The sequence below is a fragment of the Suricata suricatta genome, chromosome 10, assembly GCF_006229205.1.
Source record: "Suricata suricatta isolate VVHF042 chromosome 10, meerkat_22Aug2017_6uvM2_HiC, whole genome shotgun sequence".
Classification (NCBI taxonomy): Eukaryota; Metazoa; Chordata; class Mammalia; order Carnivora; family Herpestidae; genus Suricata; species Suricata suricatta.
The window spans coordinates 77932462-77955125 of record NC_043709.1 but is presented as its reverse complement, the minus strand read 5'-3'; the positions used below and the strand labels follow the sequence as shown (position 1 = coordinate 77955125).

General features: G+C 36.4%; 1 protein-coding gene across 4 annotated transcripts in view; it reads left to right on the top strand.

Annotated features, from left to right (window-relative positions):
• The window catches only part of CCDC91 (coiled-coil domain containing 91), a 329701-nt gene extending 308728 nt beyond the window's left edge, over positions 1-20973 (top strand). For 3 of the 4 annotated variants that reach the window (XM_029954362.1, XM_029954358.1, XM_029954360.1), the window contains one exon: positions 19877-20973. In XM_029954362.1, coding sequence (XP_029810222.1) covers positions 19877-19987 — 111 coding nt within the window. In that variant the 3' untranslated portion in view covers positions 19988-20973. Of the gene's footprint in view, positions 1-16593; positions 16860-19876 lie in introns of those variants that run through there. The other variant, XM_029954359.1, reaches the window with a different exon arrangement.
• Positions 20974-22664: the final 1691 nt, after the last annotated feature.

The window sequence follows — 22664 nt, the reverse complement described above, 5'->3', positions numbered from 1 at the left end:
GCTCGGAGCCTGGAGCCTGCTTCTGGTTCTGTGTCTTCTTCTCTCTCTACCCCTCCCCCTCTCATGCTCTGTCTCTGTATCAAAAGTAAATAAAAACATTAAAAATTAAAAATTAAAACAATTTTAAAAAGTTAAAAAAAATTCTTGAAAATATATTACATTATATTTTCTGAAATACAGTTGCTAAAATAAATTTAGTAATTATCTCTTCTCGTTTTGTTCTTTAATAAATTCAGAAAACATTCAGTCAGTTCTAATTAACTCACACTTCAAGTGTTTGTTATTGGCCACTATAGTTTTGATATTTGATTAGCTGATAAATATATTTCACAATTTCTGGACACTGTTCTAGACTTTGGAGAGACAAGTGGGTACATCAGAATCTATGTATGGTTTCCTAGCGTTTTCTTAGGGAGCCTGCATTTTAATGAGGTCTGAAGCTGACATCAAACAAACATGTGCTATCTGAGGATGTTAATACCTTCGGGATCAGGCTGATGGGTTAGGGATGCGATAAAGACCCAGTGTGCTGTTTTAGAGGAAGTGCATGAAAGCAGGCCTGAGCAATGAACCCAGATTGGCATTTGGAAAAAGACTTGCATGTAGAGAGTGGTGAAGTCATGTGGTTATCTAGAAAGATATTCCAGATGGAGGGAACACCAAGTGCAAGGGAGCTTGGTTATATTTGAGAAAGGGCAAGGAAGACGGTGGCTGCAACTGAGTGAGCAAAGGGAGACGAAGTCCGAAAGGTATGCCAAAAACAAAGTGGAAAAAGTGATTCATCGGAGTTGTATCTCTATCAGATGCTGCCAATATGTCCAATAAATGTTGACTTAAGATTGAACAGTCCTTTACTAATGTAATCAGATGAGCCCACATTGAAGGGACTTCAAAATTATAATTTAATCTCTGAAGGTAGCAGATTTGGGATTATTTTATTTTTTACTTTAAATCTATCTATATATATATCAGAGAAGTAAAATAGAGTGATCATACAAGTTGTAAACACAAGATATATGGCTAGGATAAAAATAGGCTGGTGGTTGAATATAGAAGTTTAAGGAAAGAGAAGGAATAGTGTAAAACTTCCAGATTATAAACAATAGTATGTTTATATTTTTTAAAAATAAGTGATGTGGGGTATCAATAGGATATATCTAAAAGAGCAAGTAATTGTTCTGTTTACAGATGTCAGCAAGTATAGTATGCTGGAAAATTCCATTATTTGTAAAATTATGTAACTTACAATAAAAAAAAGCTTAGATAGCAACTTTAAAACGTGTAAGGGGACATACAGAATCAAAATATTTAGAGACCTCTGAATTAAGCCAGTTAGAAAACAGTGTCATAGATTTGTAAGGTACTCATGTGTAGTTTACGCTATTCCATGTGACACAGTATGTCTCTAACCTTTATCAGCCATTAAGGAAATGGTTTTCATCGGCCATAAGCGTGTCCGGAAAATAATGCTGGGTGGGGCGGTGTAAGTTCTGTTCAAAGAACCCTCAAAGCACACGGGTCAGTAGCACTCATTCTTTCCACAAACTATTAATCCTGACCAAGAAGAAGATACTACTGTTATTATTGCCTTGAAATATGTGATATTTGGACACTATTTATTAGTGAATTGGGCCTAATGGTAGCCATACTTGATCTGGGAAATTATATCAGTGTGTTTCTTTAACATTCATCATGCATACTCTGTAAGCAAAATGCATGTCTACATTAAAGTTTAATCAAGCTATCTGCTTGATTGGTGTAATTCTATTCAGAATATTTTCTTTGAGTCTCTTTTCCTTTTTTTGAGATTTAGAGAATTGTAACTGGCTTACCCATACTCAAAGTCAGGCACCTGTAATCTCTTTAATTAGAAGCAAATTTCCAAAACAAATAGTCTTTATGTTTACATTAAATTTGTTCACTTCATTTTCTATTAATAGTTTGCTTGCCTGTGAAATACACACCCTTTGAATATTTTCTCCTAGAGTAATTATTCTGGTTTTGTCCATTTGTCAAATAATTTATGATTAATTTTTCAGTAACTCACACTTCAAGTGTTTGTTATTGGCCACTATAGTTTTGATATTTTGATTAGCTGATAAATTTCTCAATTCTACTTTTCCCAAAGATTACTGAGATGTGTGCAATTAAAAATTCTGTGGTTCCCTTTCTAAGAACTCCAGAATACTGAAAATATAACCACTCATAGGATCCTTAATATTTATTTCTTATGCTCCCCCCCTTCCGCTTACCTGTTTTGGATAAAATAGAATGATAAAAAACAGATTTTAAAATGTTGCTTTGCTGTGATTTCTTTTTCAAATTTTATTTGAATAGATAAAGAAGATGTGTTGTATAGGGGTGCCTAGGCAACTCAGTCAGTTAAGCATCCAACTCTTGGTTTCAGCTCAGATGATGATCTTACAATTCATGAGTTCAAGCCCCACTTCAGGTTCTGTGCTGAAAGCTCTGGACCTGCTTGGGATTCTCTCTGTCCTTTTGTCTCTGACCCTTCCCTCCTCACACACTCACTTTCTCTCTAAAAATAAGTAAACAAATAAATAAGCATTAAAAAAAAGAACATGTGGTGTATATGTGTATGACACACATACACAATGGAATATTACTCAGCCAAAAAAGAATGAAATCTTGCCCTGTATTATGCTAAGCTAAATAAGTTGGAATATATACTATATGATTTTCCTCATGTGTGGAATTTAAGAAACAAAACAGATGAACATAGGGCAAGAGAAGAAAAGAGAAGGAGAAGGAAGCAAGCCATAGTCCCTTATGGCTTGCTTCCTAGAAAGAACAAACAGGGAGGCAAGAGGGCAGGGGAATGGGCTAGATGGCTGATGGGTATTATGGAAGGCACTTGTGATGAGCACTGGGTGTCATATGTAAATGATGGGTCACCAAATTCTACACCAGAAACCAATCTTACCATATATGTTAACTAGAATTTCAATAAAAACATAAAAGAAATGTTTTTTTAATAAAATACTTTATTAAATTTTTAAATAAATAAAAAAAAGTTGTTTCCTTAGCCTCTGCAACAGCTTTACTGTGTGATTTGAACAACAGGAGTACTTTGTGGTCTTTATCACACACAGATATTTGGTAACAATTTTCTTATCAAATGCTTTTGTTCATGTCCTCTGTATTTTTAAATATTCTAGGACCAGAATAGTCTTTTGCAGTATTATTCATCCTTCCAACACAACTTACTAGGGTTAATTTTGAAAGATATCCTCCCTCACAAACATTATTTTCATTAAATTTTCACCTTCTCTCATAATCCATTATACATTAATTCAGTGGGACAGTATGTGTTTATACTCTGGAGCCAGGAACTTACATATTCTATAAATATGGTTTTGCTACCAATTCTCTTTCAAATATAGAACTTCTTGATGTTTTAATTTCCTTATTTGTAAAATAGAAATGATGATCATAATTTAGTCAGTTCTTACTTTCCATTCTATTTTTTTAATTTCTTTTTAATGTTTATTTTTGAGAGGGAGAGACAGAAAGTGAGTAGTGGAGGGGCAGTGAGAGACAGAGACAGAACATGAAGCAGGCTCTAGGCTCTGAGCTGTCAGCACAGAGCCTGAAATGGGGCTCGAACCCGTGAACCATGAGATCATGACCTGGACTGAAGTTGGGTGCTTAACCAACTGAGCCATCCAGGCACCCCCTCCTTCTACTTATGATACTTCTGAAAATACAGCTGACCCTTGAAGAAAAATCATAAGAGGGTGCTTGGATGGCTGGAAAAACGTTTGGTTCATGATCTCAAGGTCGTAAGTTTGAGCCCCATGTTGAGTGTAGAGATTGCTTTAATTAAATAGGGGTGCCTAGGTGGCTCAGTTGGTTAAACGTCCAACTCTTTGATTGACTTTGGTTCATGTCATGATCTCACAGTTTCATGAGTTCTAGCCCCATGTTGGGCTCTGCACTAACCCTGCAGAGCCTGCTTGGGATTCATTCTCTCTCTTTCACTCTCTTTCTCCCTCTCCTTATCCCTCCCCTGTTCACGCTCTCTGTCTCTCTCAAAATAAATAAACTTTAAAAAATTATTTAAAAAATAAAATTAAAGGGGCGCATGGGTGGCTCAGTAGGTTAAGCCTCTGACTTCGGCTCAGGTCAGATCCCACGTTCATGGGTTCGAGCCCTGCGTCAGGCTCTGTGCTAACAGCTAGCTCAGAACCTGGAGCCTGTTTCCGGTTCTGTGTCTCCTTCTCTCTCTGCACCTCCCCCTCTCATGCTCTGTCTCTCTCTGTATCAAAAATAAATAAAACATTAAAAAATAAATAAGTAAAATTAAATTAAATAAAGAAATAAACTGAAAAAAAGAAAATCATAAGGAGAAAGCATTTGTAGTACTGTACTATAAAATAATCCACATATAAGTGGACCCACACAGATCAAACCCATGTTGTTCAAGAGTCAGCTGTATTAAAATAACCTGATGAAATTAAGGAAGGAATGCTGAGTCCTGCTCTCCATACTTTGCACCACGTTTTGTGAGGAGTTTTATACCAGTGACCATTACAGGTCATTAGCTTTTTCAGTACAAGGAAGTTGTGCAAAATGATCATCAAATAATGAGATGAAGTCTGCCAAGAGAAGAAAAAAATTCCAGTCAGTTTTCTTTGCTTTCTGGAACTTCATCTCACTTTTTGATGATTGCTCAACACTGTCCCTCAAATAGAACAGTTGTGATTTTGTTTCCTGTGCGCAGGATACATGTAGGTCACTGTCCAGGACACTCCCCGAAGCCCCCAGTCCTTCTCCTGCTGTCCTTAACTCAGCAAAACCCAGAAACGTCTTAACTATGGTTCAAGAATCCTTTAAAAATGATTACTAGATTGGTAATTTTTACACCAGTCCACGAACTAATGGACTTTTGGCATCCCAGATTTAAGTCTCCAAGAAGAAGACTAAGATCTTTGTTCTTGCAGTGGTCTTCCTCTCTAAATATCATCCCTAACGTCTCCCAGTTTCTCAGCCAACAACTCAGGCAAGGCTAGACACTTCATTCATTTTTATGTAAAGCTCTCCCATCATTTAGAGACTACTTTTTTTAAAAAATGAAGTTTATATTTCTGTATATACTCACCATAAATTTAAGAAATATACTTCAGTGTTTTCTTTGAAAATATCCTATAAAATGAGACCACCATAAAACTTTTTTAAAAAGACTTAACTTTTTAGAGTATTTTTATGTCTACAACAAAATTGAGAGGAAGATACAAAGGTTTCCAATATACCCTTTCATCCTGCACGTGCATAATGTCCCCCACAATCAATATTTCCCCACCAAAATGGTGCATTTGTTAACCCTCAGTGAACCTGTATTGACACATCGTAATTGCCAAAATGCATACTTTACACTAAGGTTCACTCTTTGTGTTGCATATTCTATGAGTTTAGACAAATGAATAATGACATGTATCTATCATTATAATATACAGAATGTTTCCATTGCTCAAAAAATCTTCTGTGCTCTTTTATTCATCACCTCCTACCCTACCTCTGCCAACCACTAAGTTTTAACTGTCTCCAGAGTTTTGCCTTTTCCAGAATGTCCTAAAGTTGGAATTATACAGTATGCAGCCTCTTCAGTTTGACTTCTTTCACTTACCAATATGCACTTAAGTTCCCTGCAAGTCTTTTCATGGTTTGATAGCCCATTTATTGTTTGTGCTGAATAATATTCCATCATTTGGATGTGTTACAGTTTATTTATTTATTCACCTACTGAAGAACATTTAGTTTGCTTCCAAGTTTGGGCAGTTATGAATAAAACTGTTATAAACATCCATGTGCAAGTTTTATGTGTGGACATTAGTTTTCAGCTCCTTTCATCTACTTGGTATTTGGGTAAATACCAAGGAATGAGATTGCTGGAACATATGGTAAGAGTATGTTTAGTTTTGTAAGAAACCACCAAACTGTCTTCCAAAGTGGCTATACCATTTTGCTTTTCCATCAGCAATGAATGAGAGTTCTTGTTGCTCCACATTTTCATCAGCATTTGGTGATGTCACTTTTCTACTCTAATAAATGTTTAGTGGTATCTCTTTTTAACATACATTTCTCTGATGAAGATCTTTTCATATACTTATTTGATACTTGATAAGATACTGCATATCTTCTTTGGAGAGGTGTTAAGATCTTTGGTCCATTTTTTAATCAGGTATTTTATTGTATTTTGATAATTCTTTGCATATTTTGGATTACAGTCTTTTATCAGATGTGTCTATGCAAATATTTTCTCCTCTGTGTCTTGTTGTCTCACCATCTTGATACTGTCTTTTACAGGGAAGAAACTTTTAATGAATTTGAGCTTATCATTTATTTCTTTCATGGATTGTGCCTTTGGTATTGCATATAAAAAGACATCACCTGGGGTGCCTTGGTGGCTCAGTAATTTAAGTGTCCAACTTGGCTCAGGTCATGATCTCACAGTCCGTGAGTTTGAGCCCTGCATCAGGCTCTGTGCTGACAGCTCAGAGCCTGAACCTGCCTCAGATTCTGCATCTCCCTCTCTCTCTGCCCCTCCTCCACTCTCACTCTGTCTCTCTCTCTCTCAAAAGTAAATAAACATTTGAAAATAAAAATAGAAATAAAAAGACATCACCATACCCAAGGTTATCTATATTTTCTTTCCTGTTATTTTTTTAGGGATTTTATGGTTTTGCAATGTACCTTCAGGTCTATAATTAATTTTGAGTTAATTTTTGTGAAGAAGTAAGGTGTATGTCTAAATTCTTTTTTGTGGGGGGGGGGGTGCTGTGGATATCTAGTTGTCTCCGTACCATTTGTTGAAAAGACTGTCTTTTCTCAATTGTACTGTCTTTGCTCCTTTGTCAAAGGTCAGTCCAGCTATTTTTTATGGAGGTCTATTTCTAGATTTTCTTCTGTTCAGTTGATCTTTCTTCATCTGTTCTTTCACCAATACTGTGCTACCTTGATTACTGTCACTGTATAACAGATCTTGCAAGTTTGGTAGCATTGGACTTCCAGCTCTTTTTTGTCTTCAATATTGAGTTGCTATTCTGAGTCTTTTATTTCTCCATATGAACTGTAGAATCAGTTTATTAATACCCATAAAATAACTTGCTAGGATTTTGATTGGGATTGTATTATTTTTATTTTTTACCATTCACATACCTTAAACTATTACAGGAGATTATATTCCATTGGTTGTTTTTTAGTCCCCAAATTAAACATGGCCAACTTGCTGGAAATTTTCATCTCAGTCATTTAACACACAGAGCTTATGTTCAAATTCTTGAGCTTATACCCTCAAAAGTAAATTTTTATTTCTCATGTGATGGTAGACCTGCACAGTGTAAAGTTGTCACTGGGATCTGTGTTTGTCTCATAACAAAAGAAACTAGAAAGAACAGCATCAGTAAGTCCAGAGGTGAGCAGTTTAGAGCTGGTACAGAGGCTTTAAAAAGTCATAAATGATTCAGGATCCTTCTGTCTTTGTACTTTTTCTATCTTTAGCACTAGCTTACATTTTTAAGGCTACAGAACAATAGCTGGAGCTCCAGTAAACACATTTGTGATGGAGGAGAAAGGAAAAATGAAAAAATTAAAGGAAAAAGAATTTGGCATAGGAGTCTGTCCCATTCTTAAGGAAGTCCCCTGGAGATCCTACCCAGTGACTTACACTCCCATTTCTTGAGCTACTCCTGGTGGGAGGGAGTCTTGGGAGTAATGACTTAAGGATATTCATATTGGTCCTAGAACTAAAGAGGAATTTTATTGGTAAGAACAAGGGAAATGGAATATTGGAGAGAGAACTCACACACTGTGCTGTATTTCCTGAATTCTGATACCTTCTCTTTGGTGGGTGTTTAGTGTTAATTATTTTTCAGCATCTTCTATTTGAGCAGGTGCTGTTGCCATTTTTAGGCAGTAATATCCAAGTTTAGCCTTCTTAATTGAAAGCAAACTTCCTTTACTTGTTTACAAGAAGGAAGAAGGTTAGGGTTTTCTTACATTCCTTGTCCCAGCTGGATGGCAGCAAGGGATTTTAAAAGGACTGACTGGGTGTTTGCCCACTTGGTTTCCTCAGTAGGATAAATCTGTTTTAAAATGTGCCAGACAGATGGTATTTTTTCCTTAAGGCTTCACTGATCAAGTGCACACCATAAAATTCTGAATGAAGAGGAGGACCAATACTATATATTTAAAGTGAGAGAAAAAAGTCTATTCATGTATGCTTTGTACCATTGGTTCAATTTTGAATACTGAGAAGTTCCTAATGGGAATCACGTGTGCATCAGAGCTGTGGAGCATCTCACACTTGTGTACTTGTCCAGTGGTATCTTATCAGTAGTAATGGAAATGTGAAGGTAAACAAGTGATACTGTCTAACCCTCAAAAGTACCACAAGGGTGAGATCCGTACCATACATTGCCTTTATGAATCTTTCCCTTTTCTTTTGTTGGGGACCTAGCAGGAAGTAAGTAGTCTGTTGTTTTTATACACAGCCACTCACATTTATAGATTCTTTAAGGAAGTGATTTCTTATATGATGCCAGTTTTTCTTCAATACTTCTGTTGCATTTTCAGAGAACTATTTGTGTATTAATATAACAGAAGCCTTCCTGAACCTATTTTGGAAGAGAAGATGATCACACGTTTTAATGACTATCTATAGGACTTTTGGCATCTTGACAGTACACAAGTGTATGCAATGCAAGAAACTCCTACATATTTCTAGCAAAACCGATATTATGGCAAGGACTGCAGTCACAACTGTAGTTCTTATCTGAGCAGGCAGTGCAGTATTGTTGTTTAGAGAATAGGTTTGGTGTCTTGCATCCCTGGATTTGCATCTTGGCCCTGCCTCTTGGCCAAGTTATCAGTCCCTAAGCCTCAGTGGCCTCATTCAGAGTTTCAAAAGAATAAAAATGAGAAAATACATAGTTTATGTTGCCCAATAGTGCCCTGCACTTAATGCAGTCTCCTCGTCCTGAGCCTGGGCTAGACTGAATGAAATCAGGCTATGAAAAGATCGTGGCTTTTGACTTGGGTGCTCTCTCACTCTCTTGGTGTTTTTGATTTCTCTTGTTCTCTCTTGGATTGCTTGCTTTGGGAAGTCAGTGGCCATATTATTATGCAGCCTCGTGGAGCTCTCTCTCATGAGCTCTGTTAGAAGTGGATATTTTGAGACCTGCCAACAGCGACGAGAGACCTTGGAAGCAGGTTCTTGTCTAGATGAACTTTGAATTGACTACAGCCCAGCTGAGAACTTGACTGCAACCCCTCAGTAGAGACCAGGAGCCAGAGGCACTCAGTTAAGCGGCACCCAGTTTCCTCACCCACAGACTGTGAGATAATAAATATATATATATGTATATATATATATATATATTTGTGATTTGTCACACAATAGCAGATGACTGATATGACACATAAAGATGTTCATCTCTGCAAGGCCGGTAGCAAGCACCACCAATGAAGAATTAGAAACATTATTCTCAAAACAAGAAAAGATGAGACTTAATTCAACATCATGGGATTATTGATCATGCACTGTAAATCATTTTCAGTAGATGTGTGCACAGAGTTCATGAACAAGCCTTGTAGACAGCCACCTGCCTTTTTCTGTATATTAAAACATATAAGTCAAAATTTATCAGTCATCTGAGATTATAAAATAGCATGGGAATACAGGACCGATGAGGTCATGTAATTCTTCCTTCTACTTCAAAATAAGATGAAATTTAAATTGCTGAAGGTCAAAACAAATGAGGAGATAGTAATTAGCAGATATTGTTCCTTAGATTGACACAAGATAACTGCTAAAATCTTTTAAGAATGAATTTATAAAAATGCAAAAGTTTGTGTTTATTACTTGAACATTTTGTTACATAAGTTTTTATTTAGATCTTTATGTTTATTTAATTTACAAAAGGCCATCCTACAGATCTCAGTATTTGCAGTAACCAAGATCTTGAAAAAAAATGTGAAAAAAAGTTGTTTCATCATTTGGGAGCATGTAACAAATTACATTAAAAACTGTAAGTGGAATGTCATATTAAATTCAGTCTGCCTTGCCAGAATCAATCATCTTACATTTAAGATAAACTCTTAGCTTGCCATTGAACTCTAGAAAGTAGGATATGGAACTTATTAATGGATAAGTGTAACCTTATAGTTTAGAGCACTAAGATAGAATTCCTGTATACTACTACTATAATTTTGTTTACCTTTCCTTTTGTTTTTCTAAAATTTCCCTAAATCTATGGCTTTCTTTTTTTAAGTTGTTTTGGAAATTTTTAGATTTTCTTTGGAAATTGTCAGAATTGGGACTATAGCAGTTGTTACCAGAACCCCCTCTCCCACCCACCTTTTTTTTTTTTCCAAATTAAATGAACTTCACATATAGAAGCTCATACCATAAAGTCTAGTGGCTGCTATCAGGCAAGTAAGTGTAAAATCATTACTTACTACTACAGTACATCCTTTTCTGGCCACCGGTTTGTTTTAAGATCGAATAAGGTTGTATTCCAAGGTGGTTTGCCTACACATCAGAGTCTAGAATGCATGTTGACTTATTCTGTCCAGATGATTTTGCAAGGAGCAAAAATGAATATTCTCATAGCCCAGTGGATTCTATGGTAGTTTGAGATAAAAAGACAGGACTGCCCAGATATGTAGAACTTAACTTTAGATGATTCAAAAACAGAGAATTTACTTACCCTAAGACATCTTAAAACAAAACAAAAGAAAGCAAAAACAAAAAAGAAAAGAAAAGAAAAAGAAAAACAAACAAAAAAAAATGGGTCTTCAGTTGTGGCCAATAAGGGTTAAGACTCTTTAGACCCGTTTTTCATTTACTCTCTAAAAGAGCATCTGTAATTCATCTTGTGCATGGTAGAAAGTTACACAATTTCCTTATATGTTGACATTTTTAACTATATAAATAGTCAGACTTGAAATATACTTTAAAGTTGAAAAGTATTCTCAAAGAGGAAAGGAGATGAGAACTCTGGATTGAAAGTCTTCATGAGACATGAGTGATGACCTGTGAATGTTCAGGTAAAGAGGTGAGGCCTCCATTTTCTGAAGTTCATGGTAGAGGCAGCTGGCACTGCCTTCGTTCAAACCACTGCCCTGACTATATTGTATCTCTTAGAGTCAGAGTTATTCTAAACATATATTTTATGTAATATTATTATCCTAAAGTTGGTTCACCATGATTTACAATAATGGCATAGTTATATTCTCAGAGAGGGGATTTCATGTCTAAACTCAAGCTTTATATACAGTATATCCCTCTTGCAATCGAATCTTCTTATCTGAAAATAAGGAAAAGATTATTTTAAAAGAGAACCTCATTATGGTTAATATACCAGTAATAAAACAGATACCTAGAACCTCCATTAGTGCAACTAGTAATGTTATGAGTCTAAAGTTTCTTAGGCTAAAATGATGACAAACAGAATTTGAAGATTCAGGAGAAAAGTAAAGATGGTGGTGTTTAGAGCAAAAATGTGTAAATATCATACAATAAAACTAATCACCACTCAATAATTTGATCTTCTTCAAGTCTGTCAGCCCTTTTTATGATGGTTTCATAAAATATACCAAACCACTACAGTTATGTTTGCATATTAAGTTTTAAAATTGGCCCACAGTCTCCTTCCTTCATGTCTGTATTGAGGCTAAGAGTGGTGATGTCATCACACCCAGAGTAGTTCTCTGCACCTTTTAGGGATGAGTCTTACCTACCCATTGTCAAATACTTAGGGAGGCCCTAGAATGTACTTGATACATTTTTTTAAGCAAAGGTAAACTGAGGTTGTAATACATTTAAATATATTTAAAGAAGTATATTTTTTAAGCATAGGAAGACATAGAAGTTTGTGAAACTGGTCTCTTAACCACTCAGAGCATCAATTTTCCACAACTTATAAAATGTAGATGTTAGACTATGAAATCTCAAAATATCTTCTTGCTAAAATTCCACGCTTACTTCTAAGAGGAAACTCAATCAGTGTAGTCTTCTTACAATATTTGCAATTTGTTTTGAGTCTACAGGAGTTCTCAAGAAAATTCAATTTGTGGAGGATTTTCCCAATTATGCTTTATGCACATGCGCGCGCGCACACAATTCCGAAGTTTAAAAAGTTGGAGAAATGTTACTATTCTATAGCCATTTTGGCAGTTCAAATGCTTATGAGCACAAAAGCTCTGCGGAGTTCTAAAGAAACCTTTTTAATCCCGCATTTCCCAAACTTATTTGACTAAAAAACCTTAAAACAAAAATAGAACATGCGCTACATATAAATGCTGTTTAACACACTGTGGGAAACACTACTCTGGTATGTAAGGACCCCAACAACTTGGAAAAATCATTGTTAGTAGTTTCCTTTGGCCGCTATAACAAAGGACCACAAACCGAACGGCTTAAAACAAGAGACATTTATTCTCTCACAGTTTAGCTCTGGCGGCTAAAAGTCCAAAATGAAGGTGTTGGCAGGGTCGTGCCATCTCCAAAGGCTCCGAGGCGCGGTCTGTTCCATGCCCCTCTCCTAGCTCCTGCTGTTGCTGGCGGTTTGCTGCATTCCGTGGTCTACAGCCACAGTGCCCCAGTCTCTGCCTCCGTTTTCACATGGTGTTCTTTGCTGTGTCTGTTCCTGTGTTTCCCTGTCTCCTGATTAGGACGCCAATGATTGGGTGTAGAGGCCATCCTAATCTGGCATGACCTCATCTTACATCTTAATTATATCTGCAAAGACCCTCTTTCCGAATGAGTTGACATCCACAGGTGTGGGGGTTAGGAGTTAAATATGTCTTCTGGGGAGACACAGTTCAACCCATTACGGTAATTACCTTTCAGACCTCACATCCCACTGCTCCTTGGCCAGATCATGTGTCGGTGTTCCACGTCTTCGTTTTCTGACCATTCTCTTTTATCTACATTTATTCTGGAGATAAAGGCTTCTGTGTTTTAAATGCCTTCTATATAAAGATGATTCCCAAATTTGTATCTCTTGCCCTGATCTCCCTCCTGAATTGCACTCTTCTCTCCAGTATATCTGACTTATGTGATAGGATGAGACAAACCAACCCTGTCTAAAACAAATATCTAATTTTCCTGTGGCCACCTCACTCCAGCTGCAGTCCATCATTAGTAAATGGCAATACCTACCATTCTAAGAATCACCTTTTATTTCTCTTTTCCTTTCATCCACACTTCTAATTCATCAGCAACTCAAGTTGGTTCTATCTCACATATGTTCCAAACCTGACCTACTGGTAAGCTTCCATTGTTAGCCGTCTGGTTAACGTTGTATCTTGCCCAGACCAAAAGTCTCAACTGTATCTTCCACTTCTGCTCTTGCCCCACTAAGTCTGTGATCCCCAGTAACAAAGTGTGGTCTTCTTCAAACCTAGAGTGTGGTCATACTCCTGCCCAAAAGTCTCCAATGCCCTCCTATGACCTCTAGTGTCCTACATACTCTGGCCACTGTCTGCTACTCTGATCCTCCCTCCTTCTCCTCCTTGCTCATTTTGCTCCAGTTTTACTATGTATGTTGCCAATCCTTAGTCAAACCAAATCTGGACCTACATTTCAGACCTTGCTCTTGCAGTTTCATCTGCAGTAAAATCTTCTTTCTGGATGCTTTTGCGTGGTTCCTTTCATTCTCTCTTCTCAGCTCTCTTCATTACCACATTGTCCACGGACTCTTCTCTACTCATCCTACCCCAAAAGCTCTCACTTCTGTCTCTGTCAAATGAGACTTTGTTATTTTTTATACTACTGATCTCCACCTGAAAAGTATTCATTTGTCTCCTCACACTATAGTATAAGTTATAATAAGAACTGAGAATTGTCTTAATTCATCACTGTATTTCTAGTGCCTATAATGGTGTCTGGCACATCATAGATGCAAGAGAAATACTGAATAAATGAGCAAATGAAAGAAACTATGAATAGTCCTAAGCAGACTTTCTCCACTACAATCAAGCCTTCTTCTTCAGTGTCTCTCAATAGTCTATCTTTGTTTTTCTAATCTGCTTTCCTTGAATCTCTAACACATCTTCTCCTCTTTGTGTAAGGAAATGCTTTTGATACTTTGAGCACCTGTTCAAGTCCTGCCTCCATGAAGTTTCACTGCCACCCTCCTGCCATGATCCCTCCCTGTCTCTCATCTTCCGTTAGACCCCAACTTTACACATCAGCACCTAAGTGTTCTTCAATTACTGCATGTATGTTTCTCCTAAAAGATTATTAAGTTCTTAAGGACAAGGACATTATTATATACTTTTAGTGTCCAGGCCTCAGAGCAATAATGTACAAATAGTAGGTGATTCTGACTTTTTTATTGATCAACTCATTGACTAACTGATTTAATTGATTGTCTCAATCTCAAACTTGTAAATGAAACAACTTGGGGGCCTTTTGTGTGAGAGGTGTACAATAAAGTCAGAAAAAGAGAAGTGTTCATATCCAGATAACACCACTAAAAAGTCAGCATCATAAGAAATAAGTGACTGAAGAACGATTCCATTTCTTATTAGAAGGTAAACAATCTTTCTTACCCAATATGGTAATGTTAACTGGAAAATCTGCCTGAGTAATCACAGTTCCAGATCATCATACTTGACCTTTCTTCAGTACTCAATGAAAGAGCTTGTTGGCGTATGTGAAAACCGAACCCATAAAATGTATTATTACTAAACTGATAACATTTGTTTATGAGTCCCCTTCCATCAATTTGCCAGGTATCCATTCTAGCTTTTTAAAAAAATTACATCACTTTTGAAGCCTAGTTTAATATATGGTGGAGGGCAGGTTGGAAAAGTAACATTGATAAAGCTAAACCTAGTATTTTCACATTTCTTGGTATATCTTGCTGGTAGAGACCTAAAAGATATTGAAATTAGTACTAAGTGTATCATATATATTATATATATAACACATATATAAATTTAAAAACAATATCAGATTTTCTGGGGTATAAACAGTGTTCTTAACAGTTCTATTAAAATAACCTACATGGGGTCCCTGGGTGGCTCTGTTGGTTAAGCATCTGACTCTTGATTTTGGCTCAGGTCATGATCTCGTTCGTGAGATCAAGCCCTGCATCAGGCTCTGCACTGCTTGGGATTCTTAATCTCTCGCCCTCTCTCTCTCCCTCTCCCTCTCCCTCTCCCCCCTCCTCGCTGCCCCTCCCATCTCCAAAAAGTAAATAAATAAGCCATACTTGTTTGTAATTGACTTTAAATTGTGCTTTTTAGACCAGGATAAGTTCACCAGCCATTGTATTGTGTTTTGGAATGAATGCTTCTATCTAGAGATATTGTTCTTTTTCTTTGCCATAGCATGAAATACTAATGGAAAGGTAAAGCTAATACAGGAATTACTAAGAAGTCATGTGGCTTTTTTTCCCCTCCTAATCTTACTAATATTAGCTTTTAGCTAGTAGTATGCTTTGAAATGGTTTTCAGCAATATGCAAACTCAAGAGATGCAAAGAGGGAAAACAATATTTATAAAGCACAGGTGTCTATTTCAGAGACCTCAGAATATCCAGATTATTTCCAGGTATCCTAAAGAGCTGAATAAAGGCAGAAGCAACAGAAAATTAAAGGGAAAACAAAGCAGTTAGAGCTACAGTGTGATGAAGAGATTGTAAACCCTATATCCAGAAACATTTGCCTCCACTACTCTGGATATAATATATTGTCAGCACAAGGTCATAGAATACAAATCTTTGATTCTCTTTGAAATGAAAGTCACAAACAAGAACTAACTCCCAGTCTTCAAGGGGCAAAAAGACTTGAATATTTTGCCTGAAATCTTCTTGCCTCAATAAAGGATAATAAGGTAATGCCTAATAAAACAGAAGCTGTTGAAATTCAGGAATTTGCCAAGAACATCAGCTTGACATACTTGTTTCAGAGAGAGGAATTCACTCTCTTCAAAAGAGAAGGATCTCACGTGTTCCTCCTTACAGACATGATGTTACATATCATGCCCAGGAAGCACCCACCAAATTAGACGTTCGGCTCTGTGGTGGCCCAAGTTATCTTCCCTCTTGTAGAGGATCAGTGTCACCTTATTGCTCCTCGAAGTGTCGAGTTCCTGTTGTAAAGTAATGATGTAACGGATCCTTGCCTTCAGAAAGTCCTGGGGAGGCCTGGTGAAAGATGTGAAATGAACCCTGGAGCTATCTAAACCCAAAACCAGTATGTCCATCATCATATAATCCACCAATTCCACAAACAAAAGAAGTGCTTGATATGTTTAAATAAAAATTTTATCATGCCTTTGCCTTTATATATATATACACATATATAGATATACGATCACCATATATAATAAAATATATGTGTATATATATATGCCTGCTTTTTAAAACTTTACAGAGTATTTATTCTGAATGGATAAATAGAGCTGATTATTGTTACTTAGCAACAGTCGCAGGTTGTGTGTTTTGTGAGCTTGTATGATAGGCCTTCAAAAGGAGAAAAGTTTATCCTCTGTCTCATATTCAGAAATTCTAAGGTATTCAGTTAAATTTCATTTTAATGAAACTCCTGATTATTCCAGGGGCTTCTAGAAGACTGAACTCTTAAAGCTGACACTTGTGATACATGAACACGAGTCATGAAACATAATTGTAAAGCAAACGCCACGAAGCCACCTCCAAAATGATCCCATGTGTCTCATCCTGCCAACGCCATCCTCTACATACAGCCTCAGATACAACCGTCCTCATTTGCGATTGCATAATTTCCTTGCCTTAAAAAGAGAAATACATTATTGTCTATTGATATAACTCAAAACAATACAAGTGAAATAAAGTGATTATATGAACCCTCCCATAGTTATCAGTTATTAAGATCTGGATCAAATATTTTTAAAAACCTATCTTTAGGGGTGCCTGGGTGGTTCAGTCGGTTGAGTGTCTGACTTTGGCTCAGGTCATAATCTCATGGTTCATGGGTTCAAGCCCGGCATCGGGCTCTATGCTGACAGCTCGGAGACTGTAGCCTGCTTCAGCTTCTGAGTCTCCCCCTCTCTCTGCCCTCCCTGGCTCTCACTGCCTTATCTCTTTCTCTCAAAAATAAACATTAAAATAAACATTAAAATTAAAAAAAAACCTATCTTTAAATGCTTGAAAACATCCAAAAGTAGATAGAAACTGGGAATGAACTGGAGATGGGTATAGTACATTCTTCTGTACTATTTGAATTTGGGCCAAGTGCAAAATTTTAAAACTATAAGTATTTATATTTCAGTTTGTTTTACATGTATTAAGATAAAGCTTTTAAAAATTCACCTTTATTTTCTACATATTTTTTAGATTAGGTCAAGCATGTTTTCACTTTTAGAATTAAACATGTATCTGTCATTCCCCGGTAGATTGCCTTGCTCTGTTTGAGTAGCTATTTATTGGTTCATTCAATCTCAGCAAATATTTACTTAGTGTCTAACATGTGCCAGACCCTCTTCTAGTTGCTGGGGTACATTAGTCAGCAAGATACACGAGGTCTCTGCTCCCTGGGGGTTTATATTGTAATGGTGAACTGTCTTATTGAATAGACGTGTATAAGCAGAGGCATACATTCACCTAAAGGTACATCATCTGAAAGAGGAAGGGGGAAAAAGATAAGGAAAAAACATAAGGAGAAATTCTATTTCTGTATGTACATTAAAAATGCAAAACTGTTAGAATTGAAGAGAATCTTAATAGCATTCAATTTTTTTACATGAGCATTTTGCTAAATATGTATCTTTATTAACTGATTTTTAGGATAATTCAAAAATTTAACCTTCCAGTTTTTCCATCATTTTGAATATCAGTGGATTTTAGAAGTGGAATTTAATAGAATTCTTGTTTGGATTTTTTTCTTTTGTGCTGGGGAATGCTTCTTGGAAGATCATGTCAAATTTCACATAAGTATGAAAAGTATATTCTATGAAATGGAATATGCTTAGCTTTTTTTGAGTTCCTTCATTGCTCTGTAACTTATAGGCAATATGTCGTCACTGGTTATTTTTATACCATGGGCAAATTTATTTATCAGTAAGTTTTTTATTTCAATTCCAGTATAGTTAATGTACAGCGTTATGTTTCAGGTGTACAACATAGTGATTTGCCAACTCTGTGTTACTCAGTGCTTATCATAAGTATACTCTTTAATCCCCATCACCTGTTTCACCCATCCCCCAATCTACCTCCCCTCTGGTTACCATCAGTTTGTTCTCTATTAAGAGTCTCTTTCTTGGTTTATCTCTCTCTCATTTTGTTCCTTCACTCATTCTTTTTCTTAAATTCCACTTACACATGAAATCATATGGTATTTGTGTTTCTCTGACTAATTTCACTTAACATTATACTCCCTAGCTCCATCCATATCATTGCAAATGGCAAGATTTCATTCTTTTTCATGGCCAAATAATATTCCTCCGTGTGTGTGTGTGTGTGTGTGTGTGTGTGTGTGTGTGTACATAGCTTCTTTATCCATTCATCTATCGATTGACACATGAGATGCTTCCATTATTTGGCCATTATAAAAAGTGCTGCAGTAAACATAGGATCCCTTTGAATTGAGTTTTTTATTCTCTGTGTAAATATCCAGTACTGTGATTACTGGATCATAGGATAGTTCTATTTTTAATTTTCTGAGGAATCTCCATACTGTTTTCCAGAGTGGCTATACCAGTTTGCATTCCCACCAACAGTGAACAAGGGTTCCTTTTTGTCCATCCTCCCCAACACCTGTTGTTACTTATGTTTTTTGCTAATTTTAACCAGTCTTACAGGTGTGAGGTGATATCTCATTGTGATTTTGATTTGCATTTCCCTGACAGTGATGTTGCGCATCTTTTCATGTGTCTTTTGGACCATAGGCAAATTTTGGGGGGGCAGAGGAAGAGTTAGAAACTTTTCTTGATGTGTTCAATAATCCTGACCATCTAGAAAGTTCTTTATTGTATGATTTTTATTATTAAACTTTTTGTTCAAGGGGGTGATTGTCGTGGAGGGGGGCACTTGCAAGGAAGAGCACTGGGTGTTATATGAAAACCAACTTAGTAATAAGCTATTTAAATAAAAAAACTTTTTGTTCACTCTCTTAATTTGTTATTGATACATTAAAACAATCTCTTAAATGTTTTATTTATTTTTGAGAGAGTGAGAGAGAGACAGTGTGAGTAGGGGACAGTCAGAGAGAGAGGGACACACAGAATCCAAAGAGAGGCTCCACGCTCTGAGCTAGCTGTCAGCACAGAGCCTGACATGGGGCTCGAACCCATGAACCATGAGATCACGACGTGAGCCAAAGCCAATGGACGCTCAGCCGACTGAGCCACCCAGGCGCCCCCAGATATTTCTTAAAGTACATCTATCCCAAGAACTCTCTCTGACTTCACCTTCAGGAAATGATCTCTTCACTTACCCTTTGTCCTGCTAAACTCTACACATGATGTAATTATGCTGCTTTTTTGTACTGTGGTTTTTGTTTTTCACATCTGTTATGATTTCACATCTATTATGATCTTTGTGGATATTTGGTCTGTATATTTATTAAGAACTGGCATTTTTATATTTGATATCTTCTAAAATCACTATGATCAAATTTATACTATTTCTCTAGTAACTGAATACCAGTATCAATTTTAAAATTATAATGATTATCACCTCACTTTAGATAATAGGCCAGAATTAGTGACTACATGGTCTCTGAGTTTCAAGCACTATTTGATTTTCTAAATCATCGTCTAAAAGGTTTCTCTAGTGGGCTTCAGGAACATAATATTTCTTACCCCTCAACTAAGTGTATTTTTTTTTTCTCTTTTTCTCTCCCTCTTCTAAAAAAACCAACAGCTTGATCAAGTCATCCGCCAAAGAAGCCTGTCCAGTTTGGAACTGTTCCTCTCTTGTGCTCAGAAACAGTTAAGTGCTTTAATAGCTACAGAACCAGTTGACATTGAATAAAGAGAACATGACAAGCTAACCCACACTGGCAATGGAGAAATCATTAGACCTCTAAAATACATGCTGTGAAGTATAAAGATGCTTTTGTTTTCCTTCCAAACCTTGGAGAATTGATTTCCACTTCAAGGGTAAACTAAACCAATATTTAGAAGAACGATCACGAGATCTAATTTATTTTCTTTTGTTTTCTCCTTTACATTTACTGTTATTTTCTTAGTAGTAGGAGCAGCAGCCGCAGCAGAAAATAAAATGTGACCCCAAAACCATTGAAAATTGCCACATTACCAAAAGTAATTAAACTTCATATTCTCTGGTGGCTTATTATATTGTATTGGCAAAAGTAGTAAATATCTTTACTTATTGCTTCACAGTGACTTGATAAGATTTTAGAATGCAGTCATACACTTACTTAAGGATAAGCAGCATGGATTTCTGGCCATCGGGTTACGACAGATTTCAACATCACTTATTTATCGATATAACTGGGATATAAAACACTGATATGACAAAGAGTCATTCTGATATTAGCAAACTCCTTTTCTATAGAGGGATCTATGTATTTTCATTGGTATCGATTAAAAATACTGATTATGTTAATTCAGCTTTGATCTGATGTACCACTTAAAGGGGTTTGCTTGTGATCTATGCTTATTTCCTGTTTCTGTTCTTCCGTCACTATAAACCAATAAAATCAGTTTTCTTATTAATCCTGTCATGAACATAATCTCTAGAAAGATTAGCCATTTATAGGAATTCAAATTCAAATATAAAAGATATGAAATCCTTTCCCAATTATTCAGAATGTATTTAAATTATGAGCAGTGTACTTTAATGCAAAATCATGAGTCCTTTTAACCTCAAAATTAAAATACTGTCATTAAAATGTATGCAAACATTTTGTCTTGTTTTCTGAAATGCTTCTATTTCCATGGGCTTTGTACTTTTCTGGGATTTCTCAATCTAATAAAAAGAACTCCAAAAACTTACTTGGTGGTTACTTTTCTTAATCTCTTTCAAGAATTAATTATTTTAAAAAATCTTTCTTAAACTTCTTCATTTATGGATGATGTTTTTATATATTCGCCTAAACATTTAAAATAAAGTTTACCAACAGTCTTTAAGTGTTGATAACTACTTAGTTTTCTCTTATAAATTTAAATGTGGAATTAAAACAAACAGCAGCATAGTAAATTGAGGAGGGGAGCTTTTATTTCAGAAATAAGCCAAAAACACAATGTTCTAGTCATATTTAAAATCATTGGACTCTCAGGGCACCTGGGTGGTTCAGTGGTTAAGGGTCCAACTCTTAATTTTGGCCTAGGTCATGTCATGGTTTGTGAGCCCCAGCCCCAAATTGGGCTCTGCACTGACAGTGTAGAGCCTGCTTGGGATTCTCTCTCTTTGTCCTTCCTCTGCTCTCACACGCATGTGCACTCTCTCTCTCAAAACAAATTTGAAAAATCACTTGACTCTGTGACAAATTTAAAAGGATAAGGTATTTTATAAGTCACTTAAATAAGTAGATGAAAACAAAGCATAGAAGGTCACTGATACTAAAATCCAGAAACAGTAGAAATATCAAGAAAATATACTCTCTACCTCTCTTTCACGCCTGTACCACCACAGATTGATTTTTTTTTCTCTTCTGTTTGGGGTTCCAGCTTTGCTGTTGACTTAGACTAATTGTTGTCTGAACTAAATTGGAAGAAATTGGTACCAATCAGTCTACAAGTATTTTCAGAATGTCCACCAAGCACAACAAGAAGCTCCGGGACTGCTACAGTGCTTTTATTTCACAGAGCCCCCCTTAAAGATCACTGAGAATAATCATCTGGGCAAAGAGTCACATATTTGAATACATTAATCCTTCCAAACTGAATTAGCTGATAATCTGTTTCAGTGATGTTCAAGTTATGGAGTCCCTCTTTAAGAGCTGTATTCCGCATTTGCTCTGGTTATCAAGAGGACACAGACAATCTCAAGTGGTATTCACTGAGAGAATTACATGCTTCAAGATTGTGCCATGACTAAAGTAAGAGTTTTTCCCTGAAATGTGAGCCCAAAATCTCAAAGAAAAGAAGCCAAATGTTTTGTATCTAAAACTTTCTCTGCCCATTGTGATTTTATTAACTTATTTATTTATTTATTTATTTATTTATTGAGAGAGAGGCAATGAGCAGGGGAGGGTCAGAGAGAGAGGGACACACAGAATCCAAATACAGGCCCCAGGCTCTGAGCTAGCCATCAGCACAGAGCCTGACGTGGGTCTCAAACCCACGAACCATGAGATCATGACCTGAGCCAAAGTTGGACACTTAGCTGACTGAGCCACCCAGGTGCCCCGATTTTCTTAACTCTTTTCTACCTTTATGTTTAGGCGACTAAAACACCATTTTGAAAGACTGAGAGTAAGACAACAGTTAAGATTTTTTTTTGAATGATAAAGCTTTATTAAACTGTGACTCCGTTTTTAATAGCATGCTTGAGGGCTCCTTAGTGGGAAAGTCTTCTGCCCCTGAAAATGAGTATCTTCTTTGTGCCAAGTATTTTCATGTTATCCCAATAACTCTATAGTTAAAACAGCCCTGCGAAGGAGGTGATCTATCCATATTTATTCGTGAAGACCTGTTTACTTGCTCATGCGTGATGGACAACCAGGTTGAGTTGGGATTCAACC